This window comes from Arvicola amphibius, chromosome 9 (genome assembly GCF_903992535.2).
Source record: "Arvicola amphibius chromosome 9, mArvAmp1.2, whole genome shotgun sequence".
Taxonomy (NCBI): domain Eukaryota; kingdom Metazoa; phylum Chordata; class Mammalia; order Rodentia; family Cricetidae; genus Arvicola; species Arvicola amphibius.
Genome location: NC_052055.2, coordinates 94,211,546 through 94,235,119, shown reverse-complemented (window position 1 = coordinate 94,235,119; position 23,574 = coordinate 94,211,546). Strand labels below are relative to the sequence as shown.

The window sequence follows — 23,574 nt, the reverse complement described above, 5'->3', positions numbered from 1 at the left end:
ACCGATTTCACATCATTGTGAAGGCTGAGAAATCCAGTATTGGAGGTTCTTGCTCTGCTGTAGCAGAGGGCATTGTAAAACAAGACACAGCAGGGAGCACAGAGCTTGCTTAGATGTCAGTAACTAATCTGCCCTTGTGATAGCCTGTCCATGTGAGCAAAGCCCTCTGGCCTGATCTCTTCATTCAGCCCCATCTCTTAATACTCCTAACAATACAGCAGAATTTCAGTGTACACTTGGGGAGCTTTCAACCACACTGTTACCAATAGGTCAGATTAAAAACTCACAATAAAAACAAGAAAACATTTGTCCTGAATGGTAATGAGAACACTATATTGAGCTGGTGAAGATGACTCAGTGGGTAGGATCACTTGTGCACAGACCTAGGTTGATTCTCCGTTCTTACAGGGTCTCAGGAGAAAGTTCCTGAGAGTTGTTATCTGACATCCACATGTGCACTGTGATACCCACGTTCACTAATTGATTAGTTAGAAAACATGTATTGTGGTACATTGGCTCCTAAACACCACTGGCAGTGGTACCCAGTATCAACTGCCAGTGACCGTCAGGGTGGTGGTCACTCTTACCAGGGGTCTGCCAAGTGGGAAAGCACAAAGGGAATGTCTTCAGTCCTGGGTATGTCCTGGGTGGTCACTGCAGGTTACACAAATAAGTGCTCAGAATACACATGGAAGATGTGGATTTAGTCTTACGTCACCCTGAATAAGTAGCCCCTGAGGAGTGTTGCCACTCATTTTTTTTTTTTCGAGACAGGGTTTCTCTGCAGCTTTAAAGCCTGTCCTGGAGCTAGCTCTTGTAGACCAGGCTGGTCTCAAACTCACAGAGATCCGCCTGCCTCTGCCTCCCGAGTGCTGGGATTAAAGGCGTGCGCCACCACCGCCCGGCCTGCCACTCACTTTTGCTGTTGTTGGGGAACTCAATGCAGGTTTTTTTTTCTGCTTTAGATGTCAGTTAATTGAACTTCTTTTAAATAATGTGGTTCGCTTCTCTGCTTTCACACACACGTGACAGCATTTACAGCAGACCTTACAGGGGAGTTCATTGGTGACCCTTCTTAAATTGGGGTCAGTTACTGGGCAGCTACAAACATACAATGTCTGCCATGTTCTCTCTCCACACAAAAGGATTAAAAGTTGCCTTTCCTCAACTGTTGATTTTTTTTTTTGAGTGATTTATGGACAATTTCCTCTAGTTTTATTAGTGTAAGTCTTATTGCTTAGAAAATGGTTCGCTTCGTTTAACGTCTGTATGAGGAAGTGAACCTGGTTAATTTTGGACGCCAGGAAAAGCAGCCTTTGGAGTGTGAGGAGTAAATTTAAGTGCTTTGTTAGAAAAGAAGGATTTGAAAGAGGGCAAAGGTCTTCTTAACCCAGTCAACTTCTAGACTAAGCTACCATAGCCGGTGTAAGCCGAGAAATAATAAATAATGGTGAAAATGGATTTCAAATTCAGGGCTTGCCCTAATGTCTGTGTAATTTGTCACAAAGCTTTATGTTTTGATTGCATATGCACAAGCTGCTCTAATTACTCTGTTAAGAAATAAAACGGCTTAACAAGTCAAGCTGTTACCACCCAGGCCAGGAATGGACAAGAAGACATAAAGAAAAAGCATAAAGCACCACTAGCATCAGAAATGAAGCAGGTGCCGTGGAACACACCAGTTTACAACAGATGTCAAGCAGTATAAAATAGATGCTTTTATATTGTATGAGCGATCAACACTGGCCCAGGAGGAAGCACAAGGTTAGCGTGAATCAGTAATCTGAAAGAACGGGGGATGTTGCTGAAGGACTGTCTCCTACCAACAAGCCAAGGACTCTCAAAGCTTGATTCCTCTCTAGCTCCGACTATGAAGAAACACGGGAATATTCCCCTCTCTTTTTGTGAGACAAAACGTGTGGATCAACATGACACATGGCATGGATGAGAGTCCTCACTAAATGCCTTTGTATCTGACTCTAGTGGCCTGTTTTAAGAACAATAACATAGTTCAATATGAGACAATACAACTAGCATAGTCCACAGGAATGAGGAAGGCACAGTACTTTCACCTCCAGGCCCCGCAACAACCTGGAACACAGCACCCTCTGGTGCGAAGCCCGATAGGAGCCCAGGATGGAAGGTAGCCTAGTAAACTTTACCAGTGATTGGACAGTCTTTTATTTTTTAATTTAATGGATGTAGATATTTTGCATGCATGACCCACGTGGGATAGTAATTGACAACCACACTGATTGAGCCAATTAGAGGTATATGGGTACTTTTTTTAGCTAATGATCAAGAGCCGGCTCATGCCTTGGAGTCTCTTGGTGCGGGGCTCAAGAGTGCAGGATTTTCAAGACAAAACCCATAATTAATTACATCAGTGTCCAGGAGGGAGGAGGGGGGGCCAGAACAACATCTATCTTTTTTTTGTAGGGCTTAATGGTATTTTCCAGACACTACATGGCAATCATTTCTAATTTTCACTTCCACATAGTTATTTTAGTTTTAGCCTGCACAGACATCAGCTATTCTGGTTACTCTGTCTAGACCATGTTCAGGGTCATGGACAGTCTCACAGAAAGCATTACCAATGCAGATGTGGCTATAGGGGTGGCAGGCTGGGGAATGTCACGAAATAAAAGTCAGCGCAAGATGGCATCACCGTTTCCCATGTATGCGCGTGTCATGCCACCAGACGCCAGAAGAGGGCATCAGATCCTCTGGAACTGGAGTTACAGATGATTGTGAACTACCGTGTGGGTGCTGGCAGTTGAACCCAGGTCCTCTGGAAGAACAACAGTGCTCTCAGCTACTGAGCCATCTCCCCAGGCCTTTTTGAAGTCAAAGTTCAAATCATAGAACCAATGAGTTTTACTTAAAGGAGGGGTTACTTACAGGAGCAGAAATAACTCAAAGACAGGTACATCACCAAAGCCCATACCAGCATGGGTGACATCTCATAAAAACTGGATATTTATACTATACTGTACAACTTGAAGGCAGCTCCAGGTGGCTCTGTCTACACCTCTTCGTGGCAGCTTGGCTGTTTTCTGTTCTTTCCAGGCTTCTTGGCTGATTCCTGTTTCTTGCTTGCAGCTTGGCTCATCTTGAGAGTCATCGTAGCTTGTCTGTGAGTCATCTTTGCTTGTCTGAGACTTTTCCTGGCAGCTTGACTCTCAGCAGTCTTTACTGTTTACTATTGAGAAGGAGGGGTTAGCGAGTCTTGCCAGTTTCAGGAACTTCCTGACGCGGTTTTTGTGTTGTTTACCTTGTCTTAAAAATTAACAACAGGGTGTTTCAATCACAGTTCATTGAGAAACAATTGCTGTTATGTTTTGATTTGTTTCAGTTTTAAAAAACCCCAAAACCTTGTGAACGTCTTCCTGTGGCTCCTGCTCCCCATTGCCCCACCCGTTCCCTTCCACACCTCTCAATAACATGTGTCCATAACACATATTTTTTTTTGCAGCTTACCATGCCTTAAGCCCTGTCTTGCATGAGTTTTTCCCTGCACATTTGCTTGGTTATCTACATAAACTAATAGAAAGCCTGCTGACCTTTGCAAAGGCTCAGGTGAGACTTTTGAGGTCAAAGTTAGGGTTTGTGACTTTGGTGCTGGGGTTCAGACTGAGGTCCCAGTGCTTGTGTGGCAAGCACTTGACTAACTGAGCCGTCACCCCATCCCTCTCTATTAGGTTTTAAAGCATGGATTTCTTAGTGTGCTTCCCATGAAATGTATTTCATATGTCCCTTTTAAAATACCTATTTTTACAGCATGAATTTCTGCAGTCCAAAAGAGTTGAATCTAGAAGTGTTTCACATTTTATAAAGGCTCTCTTTCTCTTTTTGAGTGTTTTCCAATTCTAATTTAAAAATTCAAAGTCTGAAATACCCCCCCCCCAAACCCAAAACTCAGATTTGAAAGCTTTTTGGATTCAGATTACTGGATTACAGGATTACTTGATTTGTTATTGGAGATTGTACTAGTGTGATTGAAGGGTTAATGTTAATTTTTCCTGACGCATTTTGATGTTAAACTTATTTCTGTTTTCCTGAAAGGAACTCTGTGAATTGTATTCATGTACTCAGTGAACTCAACATGTGATCACTGAGAATTGTTTTGTGTTTGTCTTTGTGCTAATTTCCCAATTTAATATTTTTAATGACAGAAAGCAGTGTATCTTTAAAATGCAGTCACTTGTATCTCCCCTGTCTTTCAGCCCCCAATGACAGCTCACTCCTGCTGCTGCGAGCTGAGTTATATCTAAACACAAAGAACTATGAGCAAGCCCTGCAGGATGCTGATACGGTCTGTCAGAGGGAGCCTCTCCTGACTAAGGTGATTTATGCTTCTTCCTTGGCTTTGGAAAGGATACATTTCATTAAGGTTATGGTGTATGTACATGTGTGTGCGTGCGTGTGTGCGTGTATGTGAGTGGGCATATGTGTACAGGGGTGCACATACCTGTGTATGAGAGTGTATGTATGCATGTGAGCAGGGGAGTGTGCATACAAGGTGTATGCATGTGTGTGTTTGTGCCATTGCACTCACCTATGTAAGTACATGTAGAAGCCAGAGGTTAACATTACAGTGTCTTCCTCAATTGCTTCTCTGCTTTATATTTGGATTCAGGGTCTCTCAGTGAACCTCTGGGATCCTCCTGTCTTCCCTCCCAGTATGTCACCCTCCCAGCTGTTTTCACATGGCTAGTTGGTATCAGAACTCAAGTCCCATGGCTTGAGCATATAGGAAACCTCAAATCCCACTCCCACAGTGACACACTTCCTCCAACAAGGCCACACCTCCTACTAGTGCACTTATGAGCTTATGGGGGCCCATTACATTCCTACCACAGTGGGAAACATTCATTTCAGATGCCTGGAATGAACAAGAAGCCATGCAGAATAACTCAAACAACAACCAATCTGCTGCTTAGGCCCAGAGTTGTTAAAGAAGTCTTGAGAGTGGCAAGAAAACATGGCATATAGGGAAAAGGCAAGATGGATGGTTAACATCTCATGAGTCATCATGGAGGCCAGTCGGAGCAGCATATTCAAAGTAGGAAGAGAAGATGTCAGCGTGCCTGAAAAGCAAGACCCACAATACAGTATCCACAAGAAATTCACTTTAAATGTGAAGACGTGAGCATACTTACGTGACTGTAAAAATGTATTATGAAAACACAAAGTATGCAGAAATTAAATGGCCATATTAATCTCCAAGACTATCAGTAGAAACTTAGAAGGAGATCTCACCCTAGCTGGCACTTGTAGGACAATGTATTAACTATAGCATACATATCTTTTTCGATATATGTTGGATCCAGTGTGCATTAAACAGCGTCAAGATTCAAAATACTGAAGTCTTCAAATGAATGTCCTCTCCATGCAACTTATTTCTTAAGCAGTCCTTTGGACAGAGAAGAAATCAAAAGAGAACTGTCAAATATTTAAAATTAATGATAAAAACTATTATACATTGAATTTCTTAAATGTAGTTAAAGTCATTCTTAGAGGGAAATTTATATTATCATCATCTGCTATTAAAGATCAAAGGTCCCAAATCAGTGATCATTTAAAGTTAATGATAAAATACATTGTGCACTTGATTTCTTAGATATAGTTGACGTCATTCTTAGAAAGAAATTTGTAGTATCATCATCTCCTATGAAAGGACAAAGATCCAAAATCTAGTTTCCATCCTAAGATTAAAACTAGAAGGGCAAATTCAAACCAAAATGAAAAACTGGAATGGTGGCTCGGTGCTTAAGAAGGCTTGCTGCTCTTCCAGACAACTTGAGTTTGGCCGTGGTGAGTGGCTCACAACTGCCTTCAGTTCTAGCTCAGGGGCGCCCACCATCTTCCTCTGGCCTCAGCAGAAACCTGCGTACAGGTGACAGATACACTCAGAGGGTCACACACAGACACAGAAATAAAAATAAATCTTAAATAAAAGCGAGGTGAACCAAAGAAAGGAAATAAATGTAAGATCAATGGCCAAGAAATGGGACCAGAAAGGACATATTACAAAGGCAAGAATTTGGTGAGTAGGTCTTCACCAAACATTTGAAACTCCTGATCATCAAATGATAATTGGTGCAGAGATGAAAATTAAACACATATTAGGATCAGATAAGACTGCATGATAAAGGGAAGTTGTACTCAACATATATGAAGTGATCTTACCAATTCGGTAAGAATCCACACAACTGGTTAAATGGTTAAGGAGTGTGAACAGTATTTTACTAAAAAAGACATGAAAATATCAAAGAAACATAAAAATGATGCACTGCCTCTTTAGTCCCAACACTTCTTCTGACATCTAAGGTCACCTATACCTGTGGCACACACACACACATGAACACATTTAAGCAAATGGTGATTGCTGGTATATAGAAATTATAACCGTTTTGCTGACATAATTCATAGTATATTTTGAATTCAGATTAATTCATGTGTATACCTGGCTTTGATCTTTTGTTCAAGATAGCTTTAAGAGTAATAATAAATATATTAGACATCTAATTTCTTAGCTATTCAACAGTTTTTGTAAATTATATGAATTTCATAAATATCATAAACAATAAAATTAGGTTGATAGATTCTATTTCTTTCTTAGCATGTCCTCTAGAACTTCTTTGGGCACAAACCTCAGTTACAGTGATGAATGTATTCTGATTGTAGATGTATTTATTAAGCAGTGAATTTTGTCTTAAGAACGGTTTCACATCCACCTAATCTGAAGATGTAGCAAACCTCTCTAACACATTTTCCTGGGCTTGTTGTCTCCAGATGTAGATAATCTTGCTCTGTTTGTCTTTGGGAAAATCCAGGGGCACCATATAAAAGCTCAGATTCTTTATGGATTGGGAAGAAGTAAAGAAGGCCTGAAGGAATTTGTCTACTGCCTTGCTTTAAATCCTAGATGTAACTCAGCAAAGAGAGAAACACAGAAGGTATGCGTTCTCATGAATGACTTTATCCTTCAGGTGTTACGTGTGGTTTTGTGTCATGCCGGGAGCCCTTGCCTGTAAGAGCAACACAGTAGTCGCTAACCGCCCACAATAGTGCGGTTAGCGACACCGTAGTCATATGCACCACGTTTGATGACCTCTAATTAGATATGCAGCAGAATGTCTGCTGAGGTCATGTACACATGCCTCTGTTGTGATGAGAGGTTGACACCTGGGGCCAGGTTGCAGCACACGGCTGTGGAGACAGAGTGTTGATCCTAGGGAGAGTTCTGCCCCACACACTGACCTGGGATGTGCAGCAAAGGTACTGAGTCACACTTACGGTAGGAATCGACCCTAGACAGTACTCACCTGGTCTTTATGTAGCATTTCCAGGGACTGGGAGTTTCTGGTTTATTTTTGTCAGTGTTCTCTGTTTGAACACGGTTTAACTCACGCAGTTACCTTCTGCGTACACTGTGATCTCTGCTGATGAGCGTGTTCCGCTTTGTGCTACAGTGGAACACAAGTCAGTTTTCCCTCCCACAGTTGTGTGTCCCGCCTGGGGCACTTAAGGACAGCTGGCTTTCTTTGAAAGGGTCTCTGGGATCCCTCCTCTGGGCACATTCCCATATTTTACCATTGGTAAGATGGATGGAAAGGGGCTAGAATCTACAGTTCTTAACACATTGTGTATAGTTTCTAAATGTTAGTATTTTAAGAGATTAGTGTGTGGAATACGGTGGTTGTTCTTTGCCATTTTTTTACAGACCTGTTTGGCTTGTGTTGACTCTGAACCTCTAAAATATGTTAGAGATCCCCACACACTACCAAGTGGATTTTACAATGTGTTTTCTCTTCTTGAAAAATTTACAGGTAATATGTGAGGTGTTCTTTTCAGCTTCAGAAAGTGAGCATCAGAATTCGGCAGCTTCTACCCAAAGTGAACCAGAGGCCCCCTGTGATGGCCAAATGAATCCCCAGTGTCCTATGGAAGAAGGCAGGAATGCTAACACGGGCAGTCCTGAGGTATGAATTGCATATGTCTGCTGCTGGGTGACTTTACTGTGTGGCAGTTCCTGGGGCATCACGGATCACATGACTGGATGTAAAACACTAATGAGAGCTTTTAAATGAAGCTGGCAGAACTAGCAGAACAGCACAGATGGGAGCCCCGGAGCCCCTCCAAACACCTCCACGTGTTTGCAGACATCTCCAAAACATCAGGAGACCTCATATGATTTTGTCTTGGTGAAAAAAGAAAGCAGAGACAGATCTGAACATGTGATATTTAATGTATACATTGATGTATAGGCTATAGGTTTGAAGATTGGTCTTCTCGGAAAGAAATTCTCCTGTGTTCTACCATGAGAAGTGTAAAGCACATCTGATTACCTGATTGACAAAGCCAGTCAGGCTCGAGAGCACAGACACTCTCTTCTCCTCAGAAATCGATTTTGTGTGTCTGGAAACTAGGAGTAATACTGGGTGTCATCTTCTGTTGCTCCCACTTACGTTCTGAGACAGGACCTCTTGCTGACCCTGGAGCATGTGTTTCAGCCGGCCTGGCTGTCTCCCCTCACACTGCCATGCCCAGCTTTTGCAAACAGACACAAATCCAAGGCTCCAAACCCAAGGCTCACGCTTGTACAATAAGCACTTTCCCCATGGCCCCTTTCCAGAGAGTTTTAAGAAGGCTACTGCATGTCGGCTTCTTTTGTTTTGTTTCCCGTGTATCCTATGGCTCTTGAATATCCAGGATTCTCTTTTCCTTCTCAATAGAATCCATCTGAGAAGTCTGATGCAGTCAAGAAGGAAGCCAGTTCTTCGGTTTTGTATTTTATTCTGGGCCTACACCGTGAAGAGGACAGAAAGGCTTTGGAAAGCGTCTTCCCAGCAGCACCAAGCAGCACTTTAAAGAGACAGCTCCCAAGTGTCCCAAGTGACAGAGAAGATGAATGTGACGGGAACACCCCTGAGAAAGTTCCCAAGAAAGGTCAGCTAATTGTTGCTTGCCATGATATTCTGAAATCAAAAGGGTAGAGTATTAGTTAGTCCTCAAATGAATTTGTAAAAGATCTTTACATAGTAAAATCCCTAAAGAAATGACTATACCAGCTTATTTTCTAGAGTGATTTTTGCTGGGGCTTTAAAGTGAGGAAGAGAACAAACACTTGGATGGTTTTCCCTGAATTCACACCACCTTGGTCAATTCTTGTATGAATTTTTCTTCAGCATCACTTGTTAACATTGATATTGAAACATTTTGCCCAGAAGAAATACGTTTATCGTATGGTGTTCCTCAGAAGTTTGGATGTTTGTAACAACATTTGAATATTTTTCAGATGTGGATTCCTCACCTCAGGGGAACGTGAACTCTCTGGAGGAGCCAGAGTTCACGATTGACCTGGCTGACTTTGAGTGTGCTCTGTGCATGAGGTGAGCTGGCATAGAATTCATATAGGTCTTTTAAAAAGTGTTTGTGAATTCTATAACCACATGCAAGGTGCTGTTGTTGAAGATACACATATACACACCTAGGTACGCGTGTGAGTGTGTAAGTGTGTGTGAGTGTGTGTGTGAATGTATGTGTTAATATGAGTTACTATTGCTATGATAAAACACCATGACCAAAAACAGTTTGGGGAGGAAAAGGTTTATTTGGCTTACACTTCAACATCCATAGTCTGTCAATGAAGGAAGCCAGAACAGGAATTCAAACAGGGCAGGAACCTGGAGGCAGGAGCTGATAGAGGCCGTGTAAGGGTGCTGCTTACTGGCTTCCTCCCTATGGCTTGTTCAGCCTGATTATTTATAGAACGCAGGATCACCACCCCAGGGGTGGCCTCACCCACAATCAACTGGTCCCTCCCACATCATTCACTAATTTAAAAAATGCTCTAAAGGCTTGCTGATAGCCCAATCTTATGAAGACATTTTTCTCAGTTAGGGTTTCCTCTTCTTAGATGACTGTAGCTGGTGTCAAAATAACTTAAAATTAGTCAGCATAATATATATCAGTGATAATTGATTTATTTTCTAAAAATTTAGTGAGGATGTACAAGAGGAGTGGATACAAATGACTCCCACGGCTGGACGGCAACTGCATAGGGCATCCTTTTAAGCAGGTGGCTCTTTTGAGCGTCTGTTCCGGGTGTATCCTGGTGGAAACCCATGATCTTCTTTCTAGGTTGCTCTTTGAACCTGTCACTACGCCCTGCGGACACACATTTTGCCTGAAATGCCTCGAACGCTGCCTCGACCATGCTCCACACTGTCCACTGTGCAAAGGCAAGCTTGCAGAAGTAAGCGGTCTGGGAAATCAAGAGGCCCCTCTTGTACTTTGATAAATATTTTATGCTTCTCTTCTACCGTCTACTTGTTAAAAATCAGACTTTTTTTAAAAAAAATCGAATATGGGTCATTTCCCACCTCTTTCGTCAGCCAGAACATATAAGGAAGCATTAGATGCAGAAGTAGCCAAATAAAGTAATTTTCAGGTATAAATCATTGAGTTAGATTGAAAAGCGCTATCAGGATATATGGGTATATAGTCATACCAAACCGTTTGACATACTGGGATACACTCATGTGTCTGAGTTGTTCCACTCGGCCGTCCAGTCTCTTCTATGCTCTTCCCAGTCAGCAATCGCTACTGCCTTTGGCCTGACACCAAAGCCAGTAAAATGTAGTATATAAATGGAAATTATTTATTGATATTTAACCAAAATCAAAACTCTGGAGTCCATTAATACTGAGCATGCAGATAAGATAGATGAAATGAATAGCATCGCAGAGCTGTGTGCAGGCTCTGTTGTTCTCACTGGTAATCTCTGTTTTCATTATCCTTCCAGAAGTACACACATGCAGTTTCTAGATAACATGCTTCCTCCCTTCCTTTTCTCACCCTCTAGCACACACTGAAGCATACTCCTAGGCTAAATTAACTTTTGAAAAGTCTGACATGAAAGGAGAGGGTATTAAAATGAAATAAAATTGAACTTAGCCAGCAATGAGGACACTAAGAGAGACTTACATAGATCTAATCTACCTGGGAAGTAGAAAAAGACAAGATCTCCTGAGTTAATTGGGAGCATGGGGACCTTAGGGGATGGTTGAAGTGGCGAGCGGGGAGTCAGGGAGGAGAGCAGAGAAAAATGTAGAGCTCAATAAAAATCAATAAAAAAAAACCAACCACACACATAAAATAAAAAAGAAAGGAAGTATAACTTTTTAATTTGTTGCCAAAGCATGTTAAAATATGTCATCACCATTGAGACCTCTCTAAAACGTGTGTACATACTTGCCTTATGTTGCATGATGCACTTGCATTATTAAATTGCATTCACATTGCAGATTTCTAGACTTTCTAGGGGTCACAGGATGGTTATCAGTGCTACGCTGTGCCTTACGTTCTGAGTGTGCGCAGCAGTTCACTGGGGAGCTCCTCCATGGTCTTCCCCATGCTAGTATCGTCTCTTGCGGACAGGCACACCTCCCCTGTTCTCTGAAGCACCCTTGTTTCTGAGATCCAGGGACCTGAAGATGGCTCCCTATGTTCATGAGAACAAAAGCTGGCCTCTGTGACCGTTTGTAACACAAGCCTTTTGCTTGCACTTTTCCCGCTGTCTCACGAGGGCTGGGTGAAGAAGCAAAATCTGTACATCATGTACGTGGATGAAAATGTCACAGTAATACCCATCGCTCTGTGTGCTGACAAAAAAAAATCATAATGGAACGAAAAATCCAGGAACATCTTGGACGTTCGCTAAAGATAAGGACAAAAAGTTCAAGTGTCCAGTTTTTAATGTATGGCCAGGGAGCACTAGACACCCAAACAGCAAATGCCCGGCAACCCCTTTCTCACATGTACAGAACAAGGGCCAGCTCGGTGCTGATCATTGTCCTGTAGGAGTAATTGCCATTTGATATCATTTAATATTACCTTTTATTATAGTTGCTGGCAACCAGAAACTTTAACGTGACTGTTCTGGTTGAAGAACTGATACTCCGGTACTTACCAGATGAGCTGTCTGATAGGAAGAGGATTTACGATGAAGAAATGTTGGAACTATCGAAGTAAGTGATGCTGTCACATGAAGTCAGTCTTTGGTGCAGAATACTGAGGACAATCTTCATTGACACCTTATTTTAGATTTTGTTGTTGATTTTTTTTTCATAACAATTTTTTTGGCCTTTAAATAGAAAGAGTTGGTTGGAAAATATTTGTGGGTATATAAGTGTAAGTCATAAGAAATATTTCAAAATCTATTTTTTTGAAAGTTGCATATTTGTTTTCTGTATCTGAACATCTTTCTAAATGGAAAAGCAAACATCAGAACAGGAGGTAGGATTGTGATTCACGGAAATTTCCTCTCTCCAGCTGGTTAAAGTCTGTGTTTCCATACAGACCTGGTCGATCCTCCACGTCTTATGTAAAACTGGATGCTTTTGTCTACTGTGTACTTTTTACTTTGTGCAATATTTTAAGTATAATCCAAAGCTGCATGTTTTACAAGTACAGTACTATAACACGGGATGCTCTCTCATCATCAAACATGACATTAAAGAGGACAGACTTGGCTGCAAACTGGCTCAGTGAAGACGTCATCGCACACTTAGCCCTGAGTCAGGCTCAGATGTTGTTGGGCTGGCAGCTCTGGTTGCTATAGCAACTGCTTGCTTCTGTTCTGATCAGCTTATGCATCGAAGCTAACGTTTCCCTTTGCTCTGCAGTCTGACCAGAGGTGTGCCCATCTTTGTGTGTGCCATGGCCTTCCCCACAGTTTCCTGTCCTCTCCGTGTCTTTGAGCCCTGCTATCGGCTCATGATAAGAAGATGCCTGGAAACCGGCACCAAGCGGTTTGGCCTGTGTTTGTCTGCAGAGAATGCAGGGTAAGAACAGCGTCTCGAGGCTCCTGATTAAGGGCAAACTTCCTCTTCGTCCTGAAGAGCAACTAAAGGTGATACCTGAAAAATCATTAGTCGTTCAAATTGCTTTTCAAAAAGTGTAAGCTCATGGTTTTTGGTTTTATGCAAACCAGGCCACCTGTTTTTTCTTCTTTTTTAAAAGATTTATTTATTTTTATATACATTGGTATATTGCCTGCATGTGTGTCTGTGTGAAGGTGTCCTCAGGTCCTCTGGAGCTGGAGTTACAGACAGTTGTGAGCTGCCATGTAGGTGCTAGGAATTGAACCCAGGTCCTTTGGAAGAATAGCCAGTGTACTTAACCCTTGAGCTATCTCTCCAGTCACCTGTTTTCACTTCTTACTGCTTCACCTCAGTTGTCTGGAGAGGATGTTGTGAGGCAGTGGGCTGCTGGGGCTTGATTTCAGAACTTGAGTCCCTTCTTGTCCTAAGAGAGCTTTTTCCAGTGCACCGTGATCATGACTATGAAGGTGTCATATCCAAATGGCAGCTGGTGGTACATGCACCCCTAGAGGATTCTGGAGGGAAAAAAAGCCACCTCCTGTATGCTGTCACCTGCTGTGAAGGAGGGCAGGACACATAGTCTGTCCGTGTGCCTGGGAGGAAGAGGAGAATGGGTTTTAAGAACCACTCAACAGACCCTACTATAAACACCCAGGGATAAATCAAAATTTTAAGAGAATACACATGTATGAAGAAAATACATCTATGAAGCTGTACCTGAAAGGCCAGCGTTAGTGGATGCTAAGACTCGATTTCCGTAGGAGGCCATTTCTATACAGCTCCTCATTTCATTCATATCCCTAAAGGATTTTATTTACCCGTTTTAGAATTAGTGTGACAGCAAAGGACCAGATAGTTTTGAACAAATCAAATGACCAGAAAGAAGGACAGTCCTCTCATATCAGAATCCTAAGCTGCAGTCAGAACATGGAGATCAGATCTGCTCAAATATGAACTCCAGATTCATATAAGTGCATGAAGGAGAGAGAACACCAGTTAAAGCTGCCAATCAAAGTAGTGGGCAGTGGGCAGTCTAAATAGGACAGCAAAAGCCTCTTCCCTTCTTTGTGTTATTATGTATATGCTTCTAACAGATTCCTGTTGTGAAAACTGTGGACCAGAAAATGTAAAAGAGAGATTAAGAGAAAATACTAGAGATTATTTTCACAACTGGGAGCAGGCAAAGATTTTTTAGCAATAGATGCTGACCATGCACAGTCGTGTGCAAGGGCTTAGTAGATTAGCATATGTTATGATTTGGCTCATCAGAAGTCAGTAAAAGTAGGGTGGCAGCATGAGGCCGCATCTGCTGGGTGGTGCAGGCAAGAGGTGTTTTCCCCACTCACGGGTTCTTGTCCACAGACCAGATAAGATGCTTCTAGATGGGATGGGCTGGCTCTACAGCCGAGGCAGACATGGGAGAGCAGGCATTCGGAGGTTGTTTGCCTATAGCTAGGAAAACACAGGACATCTTCAGGGTGCTTCTACGTATGTGCATACCACAGGTGGGAATGAGATTGTTCTGTTAGAGATCCAGGAAGGGAAGATTTTATTAGGTGGGGAAGCGGTTTGTGACTTAAGAATCCACAGTCATCTTTAGTTTAGGAGATACATGGTGCGGTTGCTCAGTGTAAGAACTTAGGAAACAGGTATCTTAGGTTTCAAATCTTGACTGAAATCGTAAATAAGCTCCCGTGTTCCGTGAAGCTGGAGCAGGTACATATTACATTCCCTTGTGTGTCCCATCATGTGGATCACTGAAACACTGATGAGGGTTTAGTAATGAACACGGGAAGAGCTCCAGGGAAGGTGTTGCTGTGGGAATAGATGGGGAAGCTAAGGATGCCGTCCTGGGTATCCCAGCGTGTGAGAAGAATAGATGGGGAAGCTAAGGATGCCGTCCTGGGTATCCCAGCGTGTGAGAAGAATAGATGGGGCAGCTAAGGATGCCGTCCTGGGTATCCCAGCATGTGAGAAGAATAGATGGGGCAGCTAAGGATGCCATCCTGGGTATCCCAGCGTGTGAGAAGCAGGCAGGGAAAGCAGTGTGGAGGACCAGAGAGGTCACCGAGTATAGAGAAGCATAGAGGGTGTTAGTTCAGCAGCAGGCCGTGCCCACTGACTGTGAACACCTGGAGGGTATCTGTAGCTTCTGTTGGAATCTTACGTGGAGTGGTGCAATGTAAAGGGGAGGCAGAGAGACAGGCAGTGACTGTAGATTGCCTGCCTCAGGACTTTGACTGGGCAGTGCACGTGAAAGTGGGGAGATTCTCTGTGGGCCCGGAGCAGAGTGCCTGAGCAACACCAAATCTTGTGCATACTGGACCCCCAACACGGCCTGGCCAAGTGGCTAAAGCACCCCATTTAAGATTTGGTCTCTTCCCATACCTCAGATCCTTCTAGAGCTCTCGCTCATTTGATGCTGAGGCCTGAGGCCTCTGTCAACCCATCTCCATCTCTAGTACAGGCCGTACTCAACAAAAGGACACATTAATTGGATGATAACCTTGCTGACCCGATGTAGGGACACCCACTGTTCAGTCTGGTTTTGCGTTCCTTTTGAAAGCCAGACTTTAGAGGAAATGAAGGCATATGAATTCAAACACACAGTTGCCTCTTTCCCTGCCTGCCCGTCCTTTCAGGATTTCGGAGTACGGCTGCATGCTGGAGATAAAGGACGTCAGAACCTTCCCAGACGGAAGCTCCCTTGTGGATGCAGTCGGGATTAGCCGCTTCCGAGTGCTCAGCCACCGCCACAGAGACGGCTATAACACCGCGGACATTGAGTACCTGGAAGACGACAAGGTGAGGCTGGTTTTACAGCCCCCCCCCCCAGCGTCGCTCGTTCTGTTTTCCTCTCTACTGTGCTTACAGTGTTATTTCCGTCTTAATCCAGCACTTGAGCTGTTGCATTTTCACTTGAGTTAAAGTTAGTAGAAAAATCTCCTAAATTGAAATGCCCTTAAAGAGCATGGGCTTGTGGTTCCATGTTTGATATTCGAGTCTGAGGACTGACACACTTTTCCTATAAAGACCAGATAGCTATTGGGACGTTCTGTCTCTGGTTTCTTCATAGAGTCAGTTGATGGTGCACTGAGCATTGCAAAAATAACTATGCCTCTAAAAATGTATAGACATGTTTGTCTTACTCTCTAAACAGTAGGGTATAGCTGCACGTAGCATCCCACCTGTAGTCCTAAATGCTCTAGACTGAAAAAGAGGGAATGATGGAACCCACATGTGAGGCCAGCCTGGGCAACATAGCCTAACACTGTCTCCAAAACGAAACAATACAGTATAACGACTGTTTCTAGTAGGTCAAGTAATCTATAGGTGGCTCAGATTATAAGGGGGATGGACATGTGTGGGCTTTATGGAAGTGGTACATCATTTTATATGGACTTGGGTATCTGCAGGAGATATTCTGGCTCAGTTCCCCATAGACACTAGTTGATGATTGTGCTTTAGACCCTGCAAGACATGTGGTCTCTGCTGCAACTAGTTTCTATTCTTAGGGTTAATAAGCAGCAGTAGGCCGTATGTAAATCACTGTGTTAGACTGATTTTCAATACAGTGTTATTTATTAAGACGTGGTGGGAGTTGCCAAAGAGATGGCTAAGTGGTTAAAAGCACTGGCTTCTCTTCCAGAGGACCCAAGTTCGATTCCCAGCACTCACATGGTGGCTTGTAACCTCCTGTATCTCAGGTTCCAAGAGAGCAGATGCCCTCTTCCAGCCTCCCCAGAAATGTACAGACATGCATGTAAGCAAAACACCTAGTTATATAAAATACATACCTTGGGGGGAAGGGCTAACAATGTGGTGATGCCCAGCGTTTGAGTCCCAGCAGTGAGGTAGAACACAAAACAGTCGTGCTTGGAAGTGCCTTCCAAAGCTAGTATAAAAATCTCTCACCCTTCGAGAATTATTTTTATCTCACAGAAATACCAGTATGCATATTTTGACAAATAAGCAAAGTGTTTCGAACAGGTCCTCATGAAGATGTTTAGAGATGTCCATACTGCCTCGCCAGTAGCTGAAAGTGGAGGTGGTCTAGATGCCCCTTGGGCAGATGGATAAGCTATTCCAGTTCATCCTACAGGGGAGACTTAGCAGAGGCAAAACCTAATGAACTAGCGCTCTATCAGCATGGGTGAATCTACAGCCAGGCAGAGAGGGGAACCAAACATGGGAGGCTGCACACTGCATATTTGCTGCACACAGACAGCAGGCAAAAGCGTTGTCTTCTTGACCACTTCCAGAAACAGGAAAAGCATGACCTGGAGACAGAGGTCGAAATTGCAAGGTGGACTTTACCTGACTGGGATGGGGCTGGGGAGTCTTTCTGGGTAGTAGCAGTGTTCTCTGTCTGGTGAAGGGTGCTGGTGTGATGGTTGCACTGCCTTGTGCAGTTGACATGATTCCTTGAGCCCAACCAGATCTGTGGCAGAGAGGGAGGGGTGCTTTTTGTCTATAGGTTACGTTATAACAAAATTAAGAATGCTTAGTAAGAGGAAATTCTTTGGATTATTGTATCCCTCTTTTTCATTTTTTGCTGGAAATCTGAAATGTGGATATAAAAGCATGTACCCTCTCACATCACACTAGAAGTCACAATGGAGACGTAGATACATGTTCATCCAAGTGGGATCATGCCCAGAGCACTGGTTCTGTCTGCTCCCAGATGCCACTTCTGGTGGCTAAAGGCCCTGAGAGCCTCAAAGATCAAAGTGACCTCAGGGTGCTCAACTCCAGGGCCCCTGGACCATGGGGCTGGCTGCAAAGACTGATCCAGTGTGGAAGTTCTCAGGCTTGTCCTTACGGAACTGACAACAGATCTAATGAAGCGTTATTGGTATTGCCATCAATGACACCTTATTTTTAGTGCGGTGTGGATTTACTTCAAAACTGGCTTTAAAAGCTGCTTATGAAGTAATTTTAAAGAAAATCCCAATTACATAGGAATGTTGATCTGTGTGAGTCAAACTTATGATGGTTCTTTCTGTCTGTTACAATTTCTGTGGATTTTGTAGCTTCGAGAGTTTTCTACCCAGAAAAGTCCTGGATGGCTTATTCTGTTTTACAAGGCTGTGGCCTTGACGGACACACATACATGATAGCCGACAATGAAGCTAAGACACGCCCAACCGCTAGTCCCCTGCTCTGCCAGACCATCCTAAGCAGGGTTGAGGGGGAGCCAAATGATTGGCTGGGCAGTGAGGAGTATGAGATGCCAGGCACGGCACACCGCAGTATGGCTGAGCAGTTGCTAATGTTGGTGGTCATGGTGCCGCCCGGCACAGCTCCTGGAGTGTGATTTGGTATTAGGAAAATGGTTTGTAAAATACTAGCTCTGATTCCTTGTTCTGCAATACCCAACCAAAAGTTCTCTTGTGTATGTTTATTTCTTTGTTATTTTGTGTGTGCGCACACACACACCGTACAGCACAGTGTGCATGTGAGGTCAGAGGATAACTTGCAGGAATCTGTACTTTCCCTTCTACCACGAGGGTTCTGAGGGCCAAACTGAGGTTGGTAGGCTTGGTACTACACATTCTTACTTGGTGTTACTGTCTTGCTGGTTCCTCTGCATACATATTTATATTACTGGCATTTAGAAAATCATTTTAAAAATAAAATGTCAGGCTATTCAAAATGTATCTTATGTATATGGGTAAGTAACTTGTTATATATCAGATACATAATCTGTACCCAGGCAGGGACAGTTATTTATAACGTTGGATACGTGCTCACACTAGAATCTAAGTGAAGAACCAGGGTGCGATTCGCAGATCTCAAGACTTATTACAAAGCAAACATTTCTACAGTAAACATGTCATTTTGTGTTATTAGTGAAGGAGTAGATGTCACAAATCCACTTAGCTGTCAGAGGTCCCAGTGTGCAGAGGCCTGTGTCTGCACGGATTCCTGAAGTGTCTCTCTCTTCTCTGGCCAGGTGGAAGGTCCGGAGTATGAAGAACTCACCGCCCTCCATGAGTCCGTGTACCAGCAGGTTGTTTCCTGGCTTGCTTCTCTCCAGGATCCCATGAGAAACAAAATCCTAAGCCATTTCGGGTCGATGCCAGACAGGGATCCTGAGCCGCAGGTAGGCTTTCTTCCCTTCTCTTGTCAGGCTGCTGTTTCCCACGGTAATGTGACAAGGCTCATCATTCTGTGATAAACTCAGCAGCTCAGCACTGTGTGCCATCGTGACCATGAGCCAGCTTGAGTACTGGCTTCCCAAAGAAGACTTAGTACAGCAGCCTGTGCCCTGTGTAGCAGAGTAGATAGATCAACGTTTTCTATCCACGCACAAAGATCGCTTCAAACAAAAATCATTCCATTAGCTCAGAACACCATGCTTCATTCATCTCTGTTTTGCGCATGCCAAGCAAGATGTTGAGTGCCTGAAGAGAAAACCCCATAGCCATCGCTGTCTTGGAAGCCTTAGGTCCTTACTGACCGCCCAGTAGTTTTTTGTAGTGATGGTGCTGTGGGCAGGCTTCCCACCGCCCGGCTAGCTTTACCCGAAATAATTACACGGAAACTGTATTCTTTTAAATACTGCCTGGCTCATTAGTTCCAGCCTCTTACTCACATCTTGACTAACCCATATCTAATAATCTTTGTAACACCACGAATGGTGTCTTACCAGGAAAGATTCAGCATGTCTGAACTGGCGGCTGGCTCCATCGCATCTCTTTGTAGAGGCAGGGCAATTGTCTGAGCCATCTACCTCACTTCCTTCTTCCTGTTCTGTCTACTCCGCCCACCTATTTTCTAACCTATTAGGCCAAGCAGTTTTCTTTATTAATTAACCAATGAAATCAACAGATTGATAGAAGACCCGCCTCCATCAGTTTTTATTGCAACTGACCCTTCGGGAAGCAAATGGGGCAGCTTACAGAGTGTATCTCAGCGCCAGTGCATCACCATCTAATGACAGAGCTGCTCAGGTGCAGAATGGTTATAAAGTACATAGTTCCTCCCAGCTGCTCATATATGCGCCTCTGGATGGCAGAAATCCTGTATGTAGTGGGAGGGACCAGCTTTCAACATGTTTCGTATAAAGCGAAATGTGTTTTGTCTTTCCCCATCTGTTTCTGTCTTCCGGCTCTTGTGTGTATCTTTCTCTTACCCTCTGCCACAGTGCTGTTTCTCAGACTCAGAAGAGTGCTTTAAAACACAAGTTTCTTGAACAGTGCCTTGCAGCTCCTTACGGGAGGGGTCACACAATTAAATGTGTGGGTTAAGAAAAATTTGCCGGCAGGAAAGGTTTCTGAGTGCACCGTGATCAAAAGTTAATTCAGAACTTAGTGCATAGTGGATTCGAGGTGTTGGGCAGCATTTGCTTGTGCTAGTTGCACTGTTGCATGGACTTCACTGCAGCCTTGGCTCTGAGCACGCAGCGTGTGCTCTGAACTACCCATGCTGTTGTGCCACACAGTGCCAGTGGATGCTGCCTGAATCATGTTGACTCAAGATCCAAGACTCGTGTATGCTGTGTCCTTTCCCTGTGTGTATAGTGTTCTGCATTTTACAGCAGCGTCATGGTTTCAATTGCAGAAAAACGAAGACTCGGTGCTTTCCCGCCACCGCTCCCGGTCTCTGTTACATCAGTGTGTCTTTGATTAGAATGCTTGACTTGAAAAATTTGTTTGAGTTGCTGTTCTAGTTTCTTTCCTGTCGCTTTATGAAGTCCGCTGGCCAAAAGAGACTTTGGAGGAAAGGATTTATTTGGCTTAAACTTCTAGGCCCAAACTCATCACTGAGGGAAACCAGGGCAAGAACTCGAGCAGGGGCTGAAGCAGAACCGTGGAGGAATACTGCTCACTGGTTTCTCACCTGCCCGTGCTCAGCTGATTTCTTAAATAATTCAGGCCACCTGCTTAGGGATGGTGCCACCCACAGTGAGCTGGGCTCAGCTATATCAATTAATGCTTAGAGACAGTGCTTCAGAGACTGTCTTGTGGCCACAGGCCACTCTGACTTAGGTAATCCCTCAAGTGAGAATCCCTCAGATGACTCGAGGCTGGGCTAGTGTGACAGATGACGCTAATCAGGACAGTTGCTAGCTTGAATCTCATTTTTTAAAAAAATCAATAAATGAGTTTTGGCTTGGGATTAGGACAATATTTTCAGCGTTTTCTGGAATGGCCCCAAACATGCTGTATTTATATGAAGTTGGCATTCTCAACATTGATAGCTCTGTAAATTCAGAATTTCATTTGGTTCTGAAAAACATTGACAGTGCTCTCTGTTCAGAATTTCAGCTGAGATTTATTTATTGTGTATAAAAATAAGAAATCACATATATCTAATTCGTGTTGAATTTACTTTAGTCTTTAATAAATGGTACAATTATGTATACATAAAGGAATTGTTTAAGAATAATCGTATTTATGATTTATTAGCAGTAAATGTTTGATTTGTATTAGTAGATGCAGGGCACTTCTGCGCGCAGGGCACTTCTGCGCCTAGAGTTGTAAAAAATTCTTAGTTTAAAAATGTCATCAGTAGCACAAGTTTAGGAGCCCCTGCTTTGGATTCTAAAATCACCTCCACGTCCTTCCTGGCCACCCCTTCTCACCACTCCCTTTTTCCACTGTACTGTAGCTCAGATTCAAAAGGAAAGTAGTTAGACTTATCAATTCAAATTAATCTCCAGTTGGTCAGGCAGCAGAATGTGTGGGTCAGAAGCCCTACAGGTGTGTTTCAGCAAGCATGGCGTAGCAATGGCAGTGCACGTCGCCCCCTGGCGGTTATAGGAGAGACTGCTTCTGGCATCGTCAGCCTCTGAAGATGTCCTTCCTTGGCATTGCTAAGCCAGCCACGCTCCAGTTCCAGCCCTTTCTTCTATGTTACATCTCCCCTGACCATAGTCCTGAAAGGATCCGCGTGGCTACATCGGTCCACTAGGATAATCTTCCCATTTTAGTAACTTGGTCACATCTTCAAAGGCCCCATTTCCACTTACAGTCATAGACACTGAGATCTTTGGAGAGACCATTATCCTGCAATGACAAGGATTTTAGTTAAGGGACGATGTTGTTCGTGAGGTGCTTCTCATTAAGCATTTTGTCTTGTGGGATAAGGGAAGGTAAGAATTTGAGTCCCATAATGTTTCTCTAGCATCTTCAGAGATTATAGGTCACCTCTATAGAGGGCAGGCCAGGATCTTCTTGGCAGTTACTTGAGATGCCTCGTTGAGCTTTTTGGTTCATGGGTTATTTCTAATCCTCCAATGAAGTTATCGAACTCAAAAGCTAAAGCCACTGGGGTCCATTCTCCTTAGCTCCTGGTTGGTACCTATTTAAAGGGAATAGAAGAGAATTCAAACTCCGTAAGCAAACGGGCTTAGGCTTAAATGTCTTTATTCCAGTGCCAGGAACAGAAACCAGTTGAGAATTGGCGTTGGCTTAGAGTTCAGCCCAGAATGCTCATTTGATTATGTGAAATAAAGGCTAACGTGCATATACACATGTACCTAAACAAAACTTAAGTGTGTTATCCACATGTCTAAGTTCACGATAGTTACCACATGTAGTGATGTGCACGTACGTGTGTTACACACACTTGGCCACTTTGACCTTAAGTTTGGCTTTCCCATGGCACTCAGACTTGTGCAAATACTTTTGACCTTTATCACATTGTGCCTTAGCTAGCCCACTTAAAACTTGAAAAGCAATAACATACAACGTTGGCACCTGGAGGTAACATTTATGATCTTTCTTTCTGCTGGGTGTGCGTCGTAATCTGGACAGGTGGGAGAACAGAGATGGGTAACCCAGGGAGTTTCTCTGCGGAACGAGCTTCTCTCAGCAGCTTCCCTTTCGTGTCCTTTCCTTTCACCTGGGAAAATGTGGCTCACATTCAACAGGAACTCTGCATTCTCAGGGTCTGATGAACCCTGACCTGTTCATGCAGCAGAAGGTGGCATTCTTGCCTTTATTTGTTGGTCACACAAAAAGCCGAATTAGGGAACCGCCTGTGTTCTGGACATTAATTTTGCTGATCCCCTCGTGTCTTTGGCAGAGCAACTCTGTGGGCCCCGCCTGGTCCTGGTGGATTCTGTCCGTGTTGCCGTTGGAACGTAAGGCTCAGCTGGCCGTTCTCGGCATGAACTCCCTGAAAGAGCGGCTGCTTGCCATTCGGCGAATCCTAGACATCATCACACAAAAGATGAACAGTCGCCCAGAGATGGCTGATAACGCACAGAGAGATAACTGAGTCTCCTCTGCATCAAGCTTGCTGGAAGCCCCCATGTGTTTCTGCGTTCCAGGCAGGGACAGGTGCCCCTCCTCCTCACTGCTCTCTGTAAAATGCTTGTCAGTAATGCGATAAACGGGATAGATGCCAAATACCGGTTTTCTCACACATTCAAAGTCTGCCTGCGGGACTCTGGCACTGTTCAAGGTTAGTCTGAACCCCCAGTGGAAAGTACAGTGGGGAGCCCAATGAGAAAACCTCTTCAGAGCAGGCGCTTCACGAGTCCAGCCCACTACCAGCATGGGACACACATGGTTGACATGTGACGTAGGTGTCAAAGGTGATGACATTCCTAGTCAGTGTCTTGAGATGATAGATGGGGAACGTGTGTCAACTAGGCAGTGAGTGAGAGCCACGCCTTCAAGTGGAACAGGTCTATTAGAATACAAGCATGCCAAAAATGGACTTGGGC

At 43.7% G+C, this 23,574-nt stretch overlaps 1 protein-coding gene across 1 annotated transcript in view; it reads left to right on the top strand.

The window, feature by feature from the left end:
* Positions 1-23,123, top strand: part of Lonrf2 (LON peptidase N-terminal domain and ring finger 2) — a 30,928-nt gene extending 7,805 nt beyond the window's left edge. Inside the window, exons 2-12 of the mRNA XM_038344020.1 lie at positions 4,227-4,345; positions 6,840-6,962; positions 7,836-7,988; positions 8,742-8,955; positions 9,305-9,398; positions 10,150-10,264; positions 11,917-12,038; positions 12,696-12,854; positions 15,536-15,698; positions 18,850-18,999; positions 22,929-23,123. Coding sequence (XP_038199948.1) covers positions 4,227-4,345; positions 6,840-6,962; positions 7,836-7,988; positions 8,742-8,955; positions 9,305-9,398; positions 10,150-10,264; positions 11,917-12,038; positions 12,696-12,854; positions 15,536-15,698; positions 18,850-18,999; positions 22,929-23,123 — 1,607 coding nt within the window. The remainder of the gene's footprint in view (positions 1-4,226; positions 4,346-6,839; positions 6,963-7,835; positions 7,989-8,741; positions 8,956-9,304; positions 9,399-10,149; positions 10,265-11,916; positions 12,039-12,695; positions 12,855-15,535; positions 15,699-18,849; positions 19,000-22,928) is intronic.
* The last annotated feature ends 451 nt before the right edge of the window (positions 23,124-23,574 follow it).